General features: G+C 46.1%; 1 protein-coding gene across 1 annotated transcript in view; it reads right to left on the bottom strand.

The window, feature by feature from the left end:
* Positions 1-12,395, bottom strand: part of ASIC1 (acid sensing ion channel subunit 1) — a 235,953-nt gene extending 223,558 nt beyond the window's left edge. The window contains exons 1-3 of the mRNA XM_034412423.3: positions 12,328-12,395; positions 11,634-12,050; positions 5,654-5,849 (exon numbers count right to left, since the gene is read on the bottom strand). Of these exons, the coding sequence (XP_034268314.2) occupies positions 5,654-5,849; positions 11,634-11,998 (561 nt within the window). The 5' untranslated portion in view covers positions 11,999-12,050; positions 12,328-12,395. The remainder of the gene's footprint in view (positions 1-5,653; positions 5,850-11,633; positions 12,051-12,327) is intronic.
* Between the last annotated feature and the right edge of the window lie 1,183 nt (positions 12,396-13,578).

Genomic DNA, 13,578 nt, shown 5'->3' with positions numbered 1-13,578 from the left:
ACAACTTCTGCAGGCAAGTTGTTCCACTTATTAATTGTTTTAACCATCAGGAAATTTCTCCTTAGTTCTAGGTTGCTTCCCTCCTTGATTAGTTTCCACCCATTGCTTCTTGTTCTACCCTCAGGAAACTTTAGGAAACTCATCTCCAGTGTATAAAATGTCACCAACTGTTGCTTCATAGGAACTCGTATTTTGGACATGTTATCTTTGATTCTCAAAATATATTAGTTATTCAAAATAGTTCTCTTTGATTCCTGCATATATTTTCCACAGTGGTTTTTGTTTTTTTTAACCAACTGTTTAAATTGATTAAATAGGTGGGCAATTATTTCACCATTTAACGATGTATGTCAAATGATGTTAACTAAACCTAGACTAGGTGTCATCAACTTGGACAGAAGGCACGGAATTAAGGTGGCTATCCTGCATGGTCCTGCTGTCACCCTGCAGTCAGTGGTGGGTTTCAAAATTTTTTACTACCGGTTCTGTGGGCGTGGCTTGTTGAGCATGGCGTGGCGTGTTGGGCGTGGCTTGTTGGGCATGGCAGGGAAAGGATACTGTAAAATCTCCATTCCCTCCCCACTCCAGGGGAAGGATACTGTAAAATCTCCATTTCCACCCCACTCCAGGGGAAGATTACTGCAAAATCCCCATTTCCTCCCAATCAGCTGGGACTTGGGAGGCAGAGAATAGATGGGGGCGAGGCCAGTTAGAATTTTTACTACTGGTTCTCTGAACTACTCAAATTTTCCGCTACCGGTTCTCCAGAACTGGTCAGAACCTGCTGAAACCCACCTCTGCCTGCAGTGAACCCACGATGGCACAAAATTGGAAGCAAACATTAAGGAGGATATCAAGTTTCTGAAAGCTTTCAAGTTGCCAGAGGACACATCTAGATATTAGGGAACTCATCATGCATTTATTAAGATTCTAAACAGGATAGTATGAGTGATGTTTCAGACTGTTGCCCCACTGAGTTGTGATATGGGAGTATAGGATATGAAAAAAGTTTGGGACAGTTTAGGAGGGATCTATGAAATCTCAGAAAATGCTGATGTTGAGCAACAACATATAGCAATGTAGGGGGTATGGCTGGATCCAAGAGTCTGGCCCTTCCAGGAGAAAGGAGACTCATTTTGTTGAAAGTTCCTGCTTCTAAACTATCTGCCTCCTTTCTGGGTCTGGAAGGTGGCCTCAGGCTATTGCTGTTGAATGTCACATTTCTGGGTGGTTAAGGCCACATTCATCCAAAACCTGGTGGTAGATGAGTGTGCAGACCTGCCAGGCATCATTGAAACGAAGCACAGTTGGACACAGACATGGATATCACCATGGCAAGATTTACCCTTCTCTATTTCAGCAGCCCCAACTCCAAGGTTGGGGGGGGGGATGTTTTGTGACACCTTAATTGTGATTAGATTTTTTTTTTAAATTTGATTTATATGCCGCCCTTCTCCGGAGACTCAGGGCGGCTTACAATGCGTTAAGCAATAGCCTTCATACTTCTGTATATTTATACAAAGTCAGCTTATTGCCCCCACAAACTGGGTCCTCATTTCACCTACCTTAGAAAGGATGGAAGGCTGAGTCAACCTTGAGCCTTGGAGAGATTCGAACCAGCAGTAAATTGCAGGCAGCTGTGTTAATAACAGGGTGCTTAGACCACTGTACCAGCAAGGCAGATATGCTGCTTTATAGATAACCAGGTATGAATGCCTGAAAGTTGAAATTGGGCCACAGAGTCAAACTATGACTGCTGGTGTGTACTGACCATTCTGCTACTCAGCAGCAACCCTGTCTGAAAAATTAGATCTCACTGCCAGGTTGGTATGGGAGTCCCAAAGCTATTAGAAATGAGGTGGGGGTGTTTCACGATGCCCTGAGTGTGGGATTTAGACAGGACTAGCATGGCACGTCCTCCATGGTAACTATGCCTTTGTCCCAGATGATTTCTAGGCAGTCACATATTAGTTCTGGTGTTGACCTTAGAGCAGATGAGATGTGTTTGGACGTTGGAAGACAAGATAATCAGGTCAGGTTATTATATGGCCGATATGTGGATTATGTTCTTGTGGAACCAATTAGGGTGGCCTGATGGACCCTATGGGTTTTCTAATGATGCTTAGGAGATTTTTCCCAGGGACTAGGTAGAAAGTTCTGTCACACGCTTTTTTGAATTCTGGAACTCAGAGACAGGAAAGGTGTTGGACAAGACTGCTCCCATGTGGCCTCTCTGTAGTCACTGATCCTGCTTCTTGGATAATCAAGGGTTTCCAGAAGCTGAAGGGTCAGAAGAGATGCCTAGACCAATATTATGGAAATGAAGAGTGAATGCAACTGAACATGGAAGTGTTAAGAACAGATTCTCGTCCAGTGCCTTATACAAGCTTATCCACAGCCTTCTGCTGAGGAGCAGGTGGGAAGTTTTTCTTGCAGGCTGCTGTGATATGCTTTTAAGTCCTTGTTGATAATATCGCTCTTATTCTCTATATTGGATGCTATTGGATTTCAGTACAGCAAGATTAGCGAGGTTACATCTTGAGAAATCATCCTGGATTCTTTTGAACTCATAGTCTAAGGAAGTGGATAGGGTAGCTTAAGACCCATCATTGTGCATTGAACCCAGAAACTTCATTTTGGAAAGGGAAAAAATGCCTCTTTACTGAAAGGGGTACAACTATTTGACTTGATGGAGGCAGTGGTGCGCCCCTCCTAGCAAAGGATCTCTCCAACAGCAATTTTCGACAACTTTTGTCCATTTTCTTACCTTCTCGTTAGGGGGAGATTTTTGAAGAAGATAGTGTGGCTTCAGTCGTCACATATCCTAAATAAAATGAATTATCTAGATCCCTCACCTCAGATTTCGGCATGGGTCATTCCAGTGAATGACTGTCATCAGGATCCACAAGAAGGGAGTGCACATCTGGTCCAATTGAGAATTTTGGTGGCATTGAATAATACTGACTATCGTATTTTGCACTGTTTGTGAGGCTGAGGGCATCATTTTATGGTGATCCTGATCCTCCCTAAGAGGGCAGTTCCAATTGGTAGTTGGAAGGGAGGAATAGTTGAGCTTGTTGAACTTATAGTTGAACTCATTAAATTGGCAGACAACACCAAGCTGGGGGGGTATAGCTAATACTTTTTGAAGATAGTCTCAAGATCCAGAACGATCTTGACAGACTTGAGCAGTGGGCCCTGTCCAACAAGATGCAGTTCAGTGGTGAGAAAAGTAAGGTCCTGCACTTAGGCAGGAAAAATCAAATGCACAGGTGCAGAACAGGTGGTGCTTGGCTCAATAATAGTAAGTATGAGAGCGATTTTTAGGTGTCCTAGTGGACCACCATTGCAACTGCCCCCCCCCCCCCCCCCAAATATCAATGCAATTTTAGGCTGCATCAACAGAGGGATAATGTCAAAACAATGAGAAGCGATAGTACCATTTTAAATTGCACTGGTGAGACCATACTTGGAATACTGTAACCAGATCTGGTCACCATGATACAAAAAAGATGTTGAGATCCTAGAAAGTGTGCACAGAAGAGCAACAAAGATGATAAAGGGTCTGGAGGCTATCTCACATGATGAACAGTTGAGGAACCTGAGTATGTCTAGCCCCGTGATGGCGAATTTATGGCATGCGTGTCCAAAGTGGCAGCCATGATGCCTGGCACGCGTGACCTTGGCTATTTGTCTTCCAGGTTTCTGGCGTGCATGCACGTGCAACGATCAGCTGTTCTTCGCATGTGTGACAATGCCGAAAACAGGTCTGCATATGCACCTTGGCCAGCTGATTGTCGGGTGCACATGCGTACCAGATCCTAGAAGTTTGGCTTTTCCAGAACGCAATCCCTTTGCCCATGTGGCAGTGCCAAAAACCAGCATGCGCATGTGTGTTGGTCAGCTGATCATCAGGCACACATGTGCGCTAGAACCTGGAAATTCAGCTTTTCTGGAGTGTGGCCCTGATGAGTTTGTGTGCGCACGCAACATTTCCACGCAACCTTTTCGGCACAGTGCTGAAAAGATTCGCCATCACTGATCTAGCCTATCAAAGAGAAGGCCTGGGGGGGACATGATAACTGTCTTCTAATACTTCAGGGGCTATCACAAAGAGGAAGGGATTGCCTTATTCTCTACAACACCAGAGGGCAGGACAAGAATGGATGGAAGCTTTTCAAACAGAGATACAACCTAGAATTAAGGAAAAAATTTCCAACAGTGAAATTTTCCCAGGCTGGTCTCCTGGCTGTCCATCAGAGGAGGTTTTCAAAAATAGACCAGAGAACTATTTGTCTGGGATGGTATAAGACTCCTGCCTTGAGCAAGAAGTTGGATTAGAAGACCTCCAAGGTCCCTTCCAGGCCTATGATTCTATGATTCCTTTGTACATATTATGATGTGTGGCTACCATAAAGTTCGGTTCTCGCTCTGAGGTTATTTAATGTCTACATAAATCCATCAGTTGGAGTGAGCTATCCTTTATGTGCTGATTATATTCAATTACATATCCCAGGGAAGGCTGGAGATAAAGTGGAAGTTCTTGGTTTGTTCCTAAAAGTTGTGAGGAACTGGATGGAGCAATAGCAACAACAACAAAAACCAATCTGAATCAGAATAAGATGGAAGTGCTGTTTCTAGATAAACAGTCTTTCCCCAGTTCTTAGATCAGGTCTAAAAGGACCACACTCTCCTTAAAAGACCAGATCTGCAAGTCAAGGTGCTCACAACTCCTGCTTGAACAGTGGAGGGAGACCATGACCATGGGAACTTTTGCACAACTTCAACAGTTGCAGTCCTTTTTCAATGAAGAAGTCCTTAGGACAGGGAGTCATGCTCTTGTTGCCTTGCAATCAGACTGCTGTAAGGCACACTACATGAGATTGCTTTTGAACATGATTCAGATTGTGACAGTCCTGCTGTTGCTGGAGGTGTGCTATTCCTACAGCATAACACCTGTGCAATTGTCACTGCTCTGGTTGCCAGTAGGTTTCTGGGTCAAAATTCAAATAGCTAGTATAAATCTATAAAGCTCTTTTAAAAGGCCCAGCGCCTGCTTACCTTTAGGTCCATCTCCTCTGTAAAATGCCCATCTTGTGAGGTCTTCTCACAAGAGGATGCATAGGATCTCCATCCCAAAAGTGAGCAACAGGCCTCTTTTTTGGGGAATAGCCCCAAATTGTGCTTATCCCTTGAGGTCCGTTTCATACCCAAATTATTGGGGGTTTCAGTAGACTATTAGCCTTTTTTTCAAGAGGAATTTGGGCACTAGGTTGGGTTGATCTTCTATTTTCTGTTTGGTTTTTTTTTTTGTTCCATTTTATTCTGTCTGATCGCAGCTTTTATATAATGTGGGCTGAGGTTGGTTGTTTGCTCTTTTAAAAAAATCGTTATGTTTTTTTTAAATTCTGCCTGTTCTTGTAAAACACTTCAAGTCAGTGTGCTGTAGCAGTCTATAAATCTATGTACGCAACAATAAAGAAATAAGCCCATCTGCATTGTCACAACAAGTCAATACAGCACACTGCCTCCTCTTTTCTCCACAATGATGCACAACATAGGTTCTTCTCTCTGTGGATACCCAACATGACCCAAATGTAACATTTACTCCCTGCCTCACAATCTTCAGAGAAACAAGAAGCCAGACACTCACCACTTTGAAGTCAGCGGGGCCACACGGCTCCCCACGGAAGAAGCAGGAGAGCAGCATTTCCTGGATATCATGGCCAGCTCGGTCTGAGAACTCCCGCATGTTAAAAGGTTTGGGCTTGAAGTTGCGGAAATTTGCCTTCTCCTGCAGGATCTCCAGCTGTTTCTCATCAGCCATTTGGGTGTCCGGAATCTCGTACCTGAGGGGGGGAAAATCCAGAGCACTATCACAGAGGTTGTGTTTGGGTCTCCCTATCGGTTGGGTTGGGTTGGTTCAATTCACAGAGAAAGCGCCTGAAACCTCAGATGCTCCTGGGCAAAGCATCTGTAAGACGGGTGGGATGGTCAGATGGATGCTGGAGATACACCTGGGACTTCTCAGTTCCAGCAGTGAAAGCACACAGTGTAATTAAAACCTAACACTGAGACTCTTCTCTGAAGATAAGCAACTGTTCTTCACTCCTTGCAAGACTAACCAGGCATTTTCAGATTATATAATTACTCCTAAAAAAGGAAAAGAAGCAGCCACTTGCCACTGAGGCAGCTTTTCTACTCTCCAAAGGCATAACACATTTTACATTAGCAACCAAGATGTTGTTTTCCTGCATGACAGCTACACACTACAAAAAAAAAAAAAGCGGGGGGGGGGGGAAGGCAGATATCGGCTGTTCCCTTGATTTTATGACAACTCTTGTCATAAAGAGGGGAGTGCATGTGAAACAGTGAGGGTGTCAATGTACGGAGTTTATATTCTGGAAAGAGACAGTCAAAATGTTTAGGCATAGCCTTGCACACACTTGTGTTATGCATTTACCCCTTCACAGCCTGTGGATATTTAATACCAATACACATCGTGTCCGCTTCATTAACAGCAGTCAAGTCATGTCTCTTTGGGGAATCGAAGAAGTGGTTTCAATACTTCCTATCTCCCTGGGGCACAGGATGTGCCAGCTTTAATGTTTCAACCCAGCCTGCTTCTTCATTAGCCTGCCTGGTGGATGAGGATCATCCTTTGCAATGATAGCATGAGCTCTAGCCTGCACTAAATAGTGTCAAAAGCCACGTTCCAAATGTGGCAGAAGTCAAGAGATGTGGTGGTGGTGGGAAGGCATACAGCGAAGCATCTGGGGCAGTTAATGGGTGTGTTTTGCAAGGCTCAAGGCACCTAATTCCTTCTTTTAAGCTCTCCAAACTCAACTCTCAGCCACAACAGTTTGGATGTTGCAGTTTATTTATTGAATTTATATGCTGCCCATCTCACTCTACAATGGTACTCTGGGCAGCTTACAATTAAAATAATAAATATTATACTTAATAAAATTACGTAGGTCCAAAACCAGAAAGACCACAAACAAGAATGGTATAGTGATGGTCTCTTCCCTATGAGTCCACCAGCCACCTCCAGCACAGAACGCTTCCATCAGGACCCCAAGTCAGCCGGCACAGCCTGGGATTAATGCCCTTGCAGAAGGCCAAAAGGGTTGTGGCAGACCTCAGGCTGCGCGGGTTGCTTTCCTACCTTACAGGAATGCTCTCTGTTCTCCTACTAGGACAGCCATCAAAATGCTAAAAATCTGGCACTTGAATGGTGTTTCTTGAGAACACCTTTAATTCCCTGAATCTCATTTTGATTTAAAGCTAGGAGTTTAAAGCTAAGGACTAGAAAAGAATGGTGGAAATGCTTGGAAAAATTGCAAAGGTTCAGTGAAGGCCCTGAAGAAGCTAGGTTGCAAATGCACAATTTGGATGTTGCCCAGGTTGTCTGCACCTGTTCAGCAAAACAGGCTATTAGAATCAATTAGAATTGCAAAGTACGCTGGTGAAACCTGAAATAATGTCAGTCCCTAAATTTCCAACGTACACAAATGTGTAATGGTGATTTTTCTGGTTATCAGTGCTTCTAGTACGGCCTGCAGCTTAAGGTCCTTCTTGAGAAAACTGTACCACAGTGGCAGGGCAAGCTACTGCATATAAACAGGGTGCAAACCCCAAACTTAGTAGCACTGATGATGTTAGCTAGCCAGGTACTGAAAGGTCTGTAATCAAGCAAGCAAACAAACAAACTCAAGAGTATACCAAGGACTCCATAGTTCAACCCTGAGCTACATATATTCTCGTTTACTGGCTCCTTTTGATAACACAGAATTGGTAGGACATTTTCAAGGACTCCCATGCAGATCATGTTTATATGAAGAAGGGGACAGATTGGGATGCTATAACTATTTAGTGGCCAGAAACACTGGCCTGTAACATTTGCAAGTACAACATTTTATTCGCTTTTGGATGACTTAGGCTAGCACGATCCCTGGAACGCTTTTGATTGTGTCTTTGATACGTTGATTTCTGCATGTCTAAACTGCTTTCTATTTGCAAAAGGAATCAATAAGGGTTATAAATAAAGTATCAGGCATTTAAGCAGATTTCTGAAGGAAATAAACAGGTTGCTGGGCATAGAGGGGCAGCCTGGAGGTTTTCCCTGGCTCTCCAGAGATGGGCAGAATGCCACCACTCCATGGAGTTCTGTAACAGTCAATTATATAGGATGGATTCACTGGTATTACTTGATTGACATTTCTATCTAATGATTTCTAGATGCATTTAAACTCTGACTGGTGAAGTCTGGAAGGCGTCATCCCGTTCTATTTGGATGGCCCCAGATTGAGAAAACCTGGCCGGTGCTGTGGGACTAATGTCAACTAGTAGCCAATTAGCTTCTTGGCACTTAAAGGAATAAGTATCTGGCTGGCACATTTTTCGGATGTGAAAAGTTCCATAACTTTCAGAGAAACCTATGGCCAACCCTAAACATTGCTCGGCTGGCAAAATTAAAGAATAAATTAAAAACATATTCTCCGTCCAGAAACCAGTAAATTTGATTCTTGGGATAAGTAAATCTACCAGGGTTATGCATAGGTTGGTTATTTTCCATAAATATGCAAAACTGTATGCAACAATCCAGATCCCAAACCCTTCCCTCCCCCCTTCCCCCCTGGGTAGTATAACAATGGGAAAAGGAGAACAGTTTATCGCTAATCTTGTGGGGTGGAAGTGCAGGAAGTGCAATTTTGAAGCCCCTCAGACGTCCCATTCTTGGCTTTGTGCAAGGCTCCTTCTGTCATGAGAACCAAGAATAGGAAACTGTAAGACTTCTATGCCGCCACCCACAACCAACACATATACAGTTATTATCTACGAGAGTTCTAAAAACCCTGATGTATTAGCAGATGGCATATTTTGCACATAGAGAACCACATTAGATCAGTGCCATGGATTGGACTGCTGCATATACTTACATGCAAGCTGCCTATGCCACCCCTTTTTCTTCTCTTTTTCCCAAATTACAGATGTGGAAAAGAACATACACACACACACAGAGAGACACACACACACACACACACATATAATTTTAGGGAAGCAGGTAGCAAGAAATCCAAGCCATACTGCTTACAAGGAGCAAAGACAGGCTACCAAGTCTGCCCTAAATTTTGGATTCCACCCACACAAGAGAGATTCAGAATAAACTGCCAGGAACATGCTTAGCTGACGGTTCCCCGATTTGGCCACTTTTATTTTTATTTACTTATTTATTATATTTTTCTTATCCCACCTTTATTACTTTATAAGTAACTCATGGCAGCGAACATACCTAATACTCCTTCCTTCCTCCTCCTATTTTCTCCACAACAACCCTGTAAGGAGAGCTGAGCTGAGAAAGTTATGACTGGCCCCAAATAACCCAGCTGGCTTTCATGTTGAAGGTGGTACTGGAACTTATAGTTTCCTGGTTTCTAAGCTGGAGCCTTAAATATTACACCAAGCTGTCTCTCTTCATTTGTATGAAACCCAATTGATTAGATGGAGCATTGGCTTAACTCAGGGCAGCAGGTTTTTCATTAAAATGCCACATTTTAACTTACAAAACCAATCCTGACAAAATTAATGACCATTAAATTGGGCAGCTTTAAAAAGAGGTAGAGGCGAAGGCATGGAGGAGCTGTCTACCCTGAGCTCTGAGCCCTGACAGCTAAACAAAGCCTCCTTGGTCAGTGGCAATATACCACCACACCTCATAAGGAAAGGCAGGGCTGGAAGAGAGGCCGATTGTTTTTAACGTCTGTTTTTAGATTTTTAAATTTTCCACTACCATCTGGCTGGCAGCTACTAGAAATGGGGTTGGAATTTTTTGTCCAATCCAACTAGTTCTTTTTTGGGTTTTTTTATGTTCTGAAATAAAGGACGGTTTGTTATGGTCTATGAAATAGTGGCATTTTGGCCAAAGAATAGCTCTTAAAAGAAAGAAAGAAAAAGGGACATTCTGTAAAATTAGCTTTCCCTCCTCCCCCATGATTCAGTACTATACTCATATTTGTCTACTTCTTTTGGGTAGAGAGCAGGTAGCAAGATAGGCAGTGGGGATCAGTTACTCCAGGCAAGTCTGGTTCTGTAGCGAAATATTTCTCATTCAAGCAAATAAAATTACTCAGATAAAATATAATTCCAAGAACTGATTGAACCATGGACTTCAACAGAAGAAAGAATGGAGAAAAATCATTCTGATATCGGATGCAGTGAGAAAACAAAATTCTGCTCCAGCCTCTTAATCGTGAAAAGTCCTGCATATACCATTTAAAACAGATCACATCCCAGTAGCAAGTTTTGTAACATGAGGTTCGAAGCACTAGCTCTGCTATTCCCTCCATTTAAATTTCATACCATCCTGAGTTAAAATCTATAAAAATGAATTGACAGAAAATCTCATCCTCTCCTTCTGTTTTTAGGAATACAACTGAACCAAGTTACATGGAAGCACCTGGCTGTGCTGGCCTAATCAAATTGACCAATATCAATTCAGGTATTACCTAAAAACCTGGTTAGTCCCAGATGGGAGACTGCACGGTAATCCCAAGACTATAGTCTAGACTGGGAACTCAAAACAAATCCTGGATGAAAACACTAGCCAACCACTTTTGTATGGTTGCCAAGAAAAAAAACACGGATATGTTAATTCATAGGAGCCAAGCTCAGTTCAAAGGAGAGGTTACTTTTATATGCTGGGGAATTGCAATTCTCTCCAGTAGAGGGCAGTAAAATGCTGAGATGAGAAAGATGAAATTGGGGGTTTTTTAGGGGGCCTCTTGGAATCCTGACTCAGGAGCTGTTTTTTGTAGCCCATAGAAAACATAGCAGTGAGCAGCCTCAGCTTCCAAGGGCTCAGTTTCCTCTCAGACGGGGCTCCCCCTGTTGCTCCTCTGCAGCTGATATCCAGGACGCCCAAACTCTGATTTACCCTCTCAGGCTGATTCGTGACTGGTTACAGATCTCGCCTCCAAGAATCTGAAAACAGGGGAGTTCAAGCAGCAGACTACATTAGCTGCCTTGTGTCAAAAATACAACCAGTTGTACAAGAAATACTTGTGGTTCAATCCACAGCACGGGAGCACATCACCCTAGAAACTCACTGGGTGACTTGAAGCAGTCACAATTTCAGTCCTTCCTACCTTACAGGATTGTTGCTGTGGGAATCAAAGGAGCATATAGCCTGGGAAAAGGTCAGCTGTCTGTATAACACAGACACAAACCATCTCCAAAGCCATACGAGACCCAGGTCAGTGACCAAGCATATAAAGTCTCCCTCAACTTGGGACTCTACTCCTGCTGACTTTATAGACACAAGCCATGCAGTTTTTTTGACAACAATACAGAAACAGTTTGCCATTCTGCCAGTGCTAAATAGCTTGTCACGCAGAAACGCTCTCAAATGTGTGTCAGATCACAGTATGAAAATATACATGTTGCACACTTCAGTGCCCAGTTCAAATACATCCCAACACACACATAAATGCACACACCACCTCCTGTAGTGGGCCACAAGTACGCCAACTGTTGCACGCCATCCCAGAGATGCTTCGGGACCTCTGGCTTTGCCCACTCGCAGGGCATGGGGGTTGGGTGGAGTGTTTCCCGCTCCCCATCCTTTGACCCACCTGCTATTAAGCAGGGCGAGGAGCTCCCCAGCGTGGTACAGATCATTCTTGGTCACCCGGCTGAAGCGAAACTCGTTGAGGTTGCAGAAGGTGATGGCCGGGAAGGTCATGTGGCTGGCAGCCACCTCGTCCAGCTTGGTGACGTGAGGGTAGCAAAAGTAGTAGTGGATCCTCTCATTGCAGACGAAGACCAGCACGGCCAAGGAGCCCAGGAAACACACGGTCCAGAAGATGCGTTTGATTGACAGGCGCTCGTAGGAGACGATGTGGGACAGGCCGTGCAGGGTGGAACTGCTGGCAAATGCCTGGATGCTGACCGGCTGCCCATTTTCCACCTCCTCATCGTCCACCTTCAGGTCCATCATGGTCAGAGCCGGAGCAGGGCGACCGGTGGGGGGGACGGGGGAGGAAGCCGCACTAGATGGAAAGGAGACAAGCGCTCAGGATGCGTCTCTGGCCAGCTTGGCCATTATCCCCAATTGGGAAAGATCTAAGCCCAGCGCCCCTTCCCTTCCCTTCCCTTCCCCAGCTGGAGCTTGCCTGGAGGAGATTCGCTGGCAGGCGTTCTCCTCTCCTCCCTGTCCTCTTCCAGCCAGCCTCCATCCTCCGCTGCACTTTTAACCCGGGCCGGAGGGATCCTCCCCCTTCTTCTCCCCACCCCGCCCCCACCCCCAACATACCCAGCAAGCCAAACCTGAAAGCAAGGCCGGCGGCGGCGGTGGTGGCAGCCGGCCGTCAGTGCTCAGCGGCGGCGGCGGCGGCGACGGCGGCAGCGGCAGCGGTTCGCCGGCTCAGCGGTTTGGGGTTGCCGGGGAAGGCAAGGCGGCAGGCAGGCGCGGAGACGCGGCTGGAGAAGCGAGCGCGAAGGCTGCCCGGCTGAGGCGGCACCTGCCGCTGGAGGGCGGGGGATGGCGGCGGGAATCCTTTGCCCGCCGATGCTGCTGCTGCTGCTGCTGCTGCTTCTGGCCTCGCCTTCGCGCTCGGGAATCCAAGAGGAGCGGCGATCGCCGGAAAGCAGCCGGCGGAGAGGCTCAGCGACCAGCGGCGGCTGCGGCGGCGGCGGCGGCGGCGGCAGCTGCCTCTCCCCCAAACACATGGAGGCTCCCCGGTGGCGTGGCGAGAGAGGCCGTTGCTGTGGGGCGGGGAGGGGAGGGGGCGAGCGGGCGGCGGGAGACGATCGCGCCTGGCAGCGAGGCAGCAGGATCTGCGGGGAGTCACTGCGTCCGAGGCGAGGGCGGCAGGGCCCGGCTGCGCTACCCCGGAGTCTTGCGAGAGAGCGCCGGGTAGCGGCGGCGGCGGCGGCGCATGTGTGTGTGTGTGTATGTGTGTCCCTGTGTGTGCGCGCACGCCTGTGCGGGAGGAGGAAGAGGAGGAGGAAGAAGAGGAGGAGAGCGACTCGGAGCCGTAGAGGTGCCGGGGCTGAGATTGCAGGGTGGCTGTGTGCGCGTCGGCGGCGACAGCGATGCTGCGTGAGTGTGCGGCGCGCGTGTTGTCAGAGGCTCCCCTTACTCTTTCCCATCAATCAACATTTCCTTTTCCCCTGAATTAAAGCCAAAGTTCCTTCTCGCCTCGATCTCCCCCCCCCTCCCGCCCCCCCACCCACTTCGCCAACAAAAATCAAAAGCCAAATCCGCACCGTCGGGAAACGAGCAAAGCCCAGTCCGCACTTAACATGTCCAGCAGGTATCGTGAAGTGGTATTTGCAAGTGGCGAGATGCAGGACTAAGAAATAACTGACGATACTACTATGATGGTGTTATAAAAGTCTCTCCGTGTTCATTTTAAGGGCAGGGTTTCCTCCAAGGGTTTGCTGTGTGGAACTGTGGCCAGCTCTGGTTTTCCTGATCGGGACTTATTCCAGATTTCATATACTAAGCACAAATGGTCTTGTCACATTGCACAGTGCAGCAGTTGCTTTACATTGAAAGTATACATCAGGTAAGCC

Source organism: Pantherophis guttatus, chromosome 2 (assembly GCF_059756535.1).
Source record: "Pantherophis guttatus breed Tessera chromosome 2, ASM5975653v1, whole genome shotgun sequence".
Taxonomy (NCBI): Eukaryota; Metazoa; Chordata; class Lepidosauria; order Squamata; family Colubridae; genus Pantherophis; species Pantherophis guttatus.
This window is presented reverse-complemented; position numbering and strand designations above follow the sequence as displayed.